Source organism: Corylus avellana, chromosome 6, assembly GCF_965113065.1.
Source record: "Corylus avellana chromosome 6, dhCorAvel1.hap1.2, whole genome shotgun sequence".
NCBI classification, from domain to species: domain Eukaryota; kingdom Viridiplantae; phylum Streptophyta; class Magnoliopsida; order Fagales; family Betulaceae; genus Corylus; species Corylus avellana.
Genome location: NC_142495.1, coordinates 1755014 through 1759087, shown reverse-complemented (window position 1 = coordinate 1759087; position 4074 = coordinate 1755014). Strand labels below are relative to the sequence as shown.

General features: G+C 33.4%; 1 protein-coding gene across 1 annotated transcript; it reads right to left on the bottom strand.

Moving 5' to 3' along the window:
* LOC132186092 (cytochrome P450 87A3) lies at positions 1–3627 on the bottom strand. Its single transcript, XM_088517495.1, has 9 exons — positions 3233–3627; positions 2811–3135; positions 2532–2681; positions 1689–1937; positions 1497–1586; positions 1315–1393; positions 696–802; positions 437–564; positions 1–284 (listed from the first exon to the last, which is right to left on the bottom strand). Exons 1-9 carry the CDS (start codon positions 3430–3432, stop codon positions 191–193), a joined length of 1422 nt encoding a protein of 473 aa, XP_088373621.1. The 5' UTR covers positions 3433–3627; the 3' UTR covers positions 1–190.
* Positions 3628–4074: the final 447 nt, after the last annotated feature.

Genomic DNA, 4074 nt, shown 5'->3' with positions numbered 1-4074 from the left:
TAAATAAATAAGTGATCACTTAATTATATATTGAGCATTGGCATCAGCTTAGTATATATTTTTAATCATGTTATTCATTCGAAATAAAAAAAACACACATTTATTCATGTTCCTCACAGATTGAGGTTACATTGCCATCTTTATTCTTTAGAGCTGGGATATCTTAAAGCAGCGTTAATGCAGCTTCTTATCACTTGTCCTTTTCGGAGATTTCAATTGGTAGTCCATTTGGGAACACTAAGCCAGGTCTTCGAATTATGTCTCCTCCACCAACTACTTTCCACCTGATTTACAGTTTCAAATCTCATAAAAAAGTTGTGGCTATCTGAAATTATTTATGTATGTATTGTATTGTGCTGCTTGTCAAATATTCTCTTTATTTAAGGATTCAAAAAGTTTTATAAAAGAAAAAAATAAAAATAAAAAACTTTTATACCTGTATTTTGTGACCAAGTAATGGATAAAGAAAGTCATTTGAAGCTTTGCAAAGTCAGCTCCCACACACAGTCTCGCACCACCACCAAAAGCCATGAAAGTTTTAGACCCTGCATGCAATTCCTTTCCCTGTTTTCCAATTCCATTTTGAATTAAGGGGGAAAAAAAAAAGAAAGAAAAAAAGAAACAAAGTCAATACAAATGGTAATTAACCATAATCTTGCTTGCAGGGAATTAATATAAATTAAATGCAAAATTACCTCCCATCGCCATGGGTTAAAAGTGAAGGGGTTGGTATACACATCTGAATTTAAATGAACAGCTGGTGGAACAACAACGACTACCCAGCCTGCAGGAATTGTATATCCTACACACACACAAAAAAAAAAAAAAATGTTCTCTTAATTTTGAAGTGGTGATTAAATGCATCATGTAAAGTACTAAAATAATCCTTATTTTTCTTGTATAAACTCATATGTCACTGTGTAATCGTCAATTTATCAAGTAAATATTAAGACTATATAAGTTAATATTAACCCGACCCATTTAATTAAATTGATTAAATTTTTTTAATCCTAACTTGTTAATTTTGTGTTGAGTTCGTGCCGGGTTTGCAGCTCGTGTTAAAAATTATATGTCATAAATATCGAGTGTCGGGTTTAGGTCGTATTGCGGCATGCATGCGTGTAAGACTATATATGTCAATCATAACTCAACCTATTTAGTTAAATGGATCTTCAACTATAACCCGCTAATTTCATGTTAAGTTGGTATCAATTTATGAATTGTGTCAAAAAAATTGTCAACTCTAATATATATATATATAATGCATGAGAGAAGTTAGATTTTATTTTAGCATGTACTCATTTTTGAACTTGCCCTTCAATTCGATATCTTGAACAACTTTTCTGAAAAGCCCCGGGGCAATATTTGCCAGCCTCAGTGTCTCATTGATAACCTGCGATTATAAATAAATTAAAGGACCCATTATTTCATCAACACCAAAAACACTATAAAATCAAGTGGACAAAAAGGTTTTAACTCAAGCTTAACTCATATACCATGTGTGTGAAAGTCATTGACTTGTATTCTTGCCATGTAATTTCAGACTCCTCATTGTCTCGCCTTCTTAGAATTTCCTCATGCTCTTTCTGCAATGAAATTGAATGTCGTGAAATATTTTAGTTTTTACTACAATTTTCGGCGTAACAATTAATAATAGCTAAATTTGAAACAAATTTATTACAAAGTACCGTTAGTTCTGCTAACACGTGTGGATGGTCGGAAATAAACACGGTTCCTAATGTCATGACTGCTGACGTGGTTTCATAAGAGGCAAAGAGAAGCGCCACGACCAAGTCAATCGCCATTCCTTCGTCTAAAATTGATTCTTTCCTCTCCACTTCCACAACCAAATTATCCAAGAAATCACCATGAGACGTCTTTGACGCTTTCCTCTCTTCGAACAAATCCTTAATTACCTTCTTAATATTTTTTATTCCCTACAAGTCAAGTATAAATGAAACTTTATTTTACCAGATTGTCAGATGCCATCTTAGCAATGAAAAGGATAAAAAAAAAGTATTCACTTAGAGGAATTATTTCATATGGCTCCAACTTAATTCCTTTTCCCCTTTTAACTTTAGGTTAATTATATACTTTTTTAGTAATTGCGGTTTAATGTGAAATCAAACGGATTCCTTGGTTTTAAAAAATACTATAGATAATTTTTGTGGATATGTCATTTTGTCCATGTTCCATCTAACAATTTAACTATATCATGTCAAACTAATCAACAATTTCAACTTGTTTCATCTATCACATTAATATTATTAATTTTTTTTTTAAATAAAAAAAAAATGTTAATGTTATACGAGATATATATGTAGCAGTGGCTAACTGATTTAATGTGGCAAGCTGTTAAATTATTGGACGAAACGTGAACGAAATGACCAATTGTGTTTATCAGAGAACCACAAATTAATACCATCTGCGATACTATTTAAAACCGAAAAATTCATTTGATTTCCCATTAAATCACATGCAGATATTAACCCTTTTGATTTTTTTAGTCTTCTAAGCAGTAAAATGAGTACCTGAAGACAGGCGTGGTATGAAGTACCCGGGATGTCAAGAGGAAAAGTGAGAAGACCATCCATGAAAGCTTTGAAATTCTCTCTCAATTCCATGGGACTGTTGGAATCATCGTAGCCAATCAACTTCTTAGCAGCATAGCTAAATAGCATCTGCAATTTAAAATTAAAAAATTTATAAAAAAAAAAAAAAAAAAAAAACCAAATCAATCCACCATAGGAAAACTTAATTTGGGTCATAAGAAAAAAAATTAAATTGAAGACTGAAATATAAATAGTTACGTTCGAGGCAACTTCTTTGAGGTCCACAGTTGCATGTGTAGCCCATGAACGTAGATGACGACGAATGAGTTCATCCAATTCATGCACTATATTTGCCTTGAGATTTTCAGGGCCAACAAGGTGTCGAATCAAGTTCTTGAGGTACTTGTGAATCATTCCATGCTGCGCAACCACACTTTGTTGTCCAAAAATATTTGCAAAACTCTGTGTGTACCATAATATCACAGACCTACCTTCCTGTTGGAATATGTAATTGTTTATTTCTGGATCCGTGGATATAACCACCTTTTTCCCCAGCAGACTAGTTCGAAATATCGGCCCATACCTGAAAAATAAGCTCAAATATTTAGTGAGTAATTATATGTAATTAAACTTTGAAACGTTGCATGATGCTGGCATGGAGTTATCTTACGTATACGTACCTTGTGATTCTCTTTGTAATGAATGGTGGCATGTTGTTGAATGAATGGGGGGCGAAGAACTCCAACGTCTCCCCGAGAAAGGGGAAGCCCATTGAACCAGGTGGCAGTTTCCCATTGCATTTTGGGTTACTCCAACTATACACCCACTGAGTTATCCAAACTATAACCAAACCGGTGAGGCATACAACAACAACCAACATCTTTGCCGGAAGTGATTTTAGTAGAATTAAGTACAAAGACGAGCTATTTACTTAATATATATATATAGAAATATAGAAAGGGAGTTCTGGCGCAACACTTTTATCATCAAGCATTATTGCTTATCCTCTCTCACTCACTGTCACGGGCAGTGTTGGTTATGACTTGTATTTTAAAGTCAAAAGATTATGGTTGCCATAAATGTTTGAAAGAGAAAAATTGGCATGTTATATTTTTCTCTAAAAGATTGTTGACAATTGAGGCTAATTGGTTTCATTAGTCTTCATCCCTCTAAAATCCTTGATAAAAGAGCAATAAATACAAGTCATATTGTCAACAATTGTAAGATATTTTTAGAAGAGAATTGTGAGCTATGCTTATATATAGCCATTCGGCCATTCGGCTATTATTAGAGAGAGAGTAATATATATAGTAACATCTTTGCCGCCTTGCCGGAAATGATTTTAGTAGAATTAAGTGCAAAGATGAGCTATTTATTTAATATATATATATATATATATATATAGAGAGAGAGAGAGAGAGAGAGAGAGAGAGAAATATAGAAAGGGAGTTCTGTCGCAACACTTTCATCATCAAGCATTAATATTGCTTATCCTCTCACTCACTCACTCTCACAGGCAGCT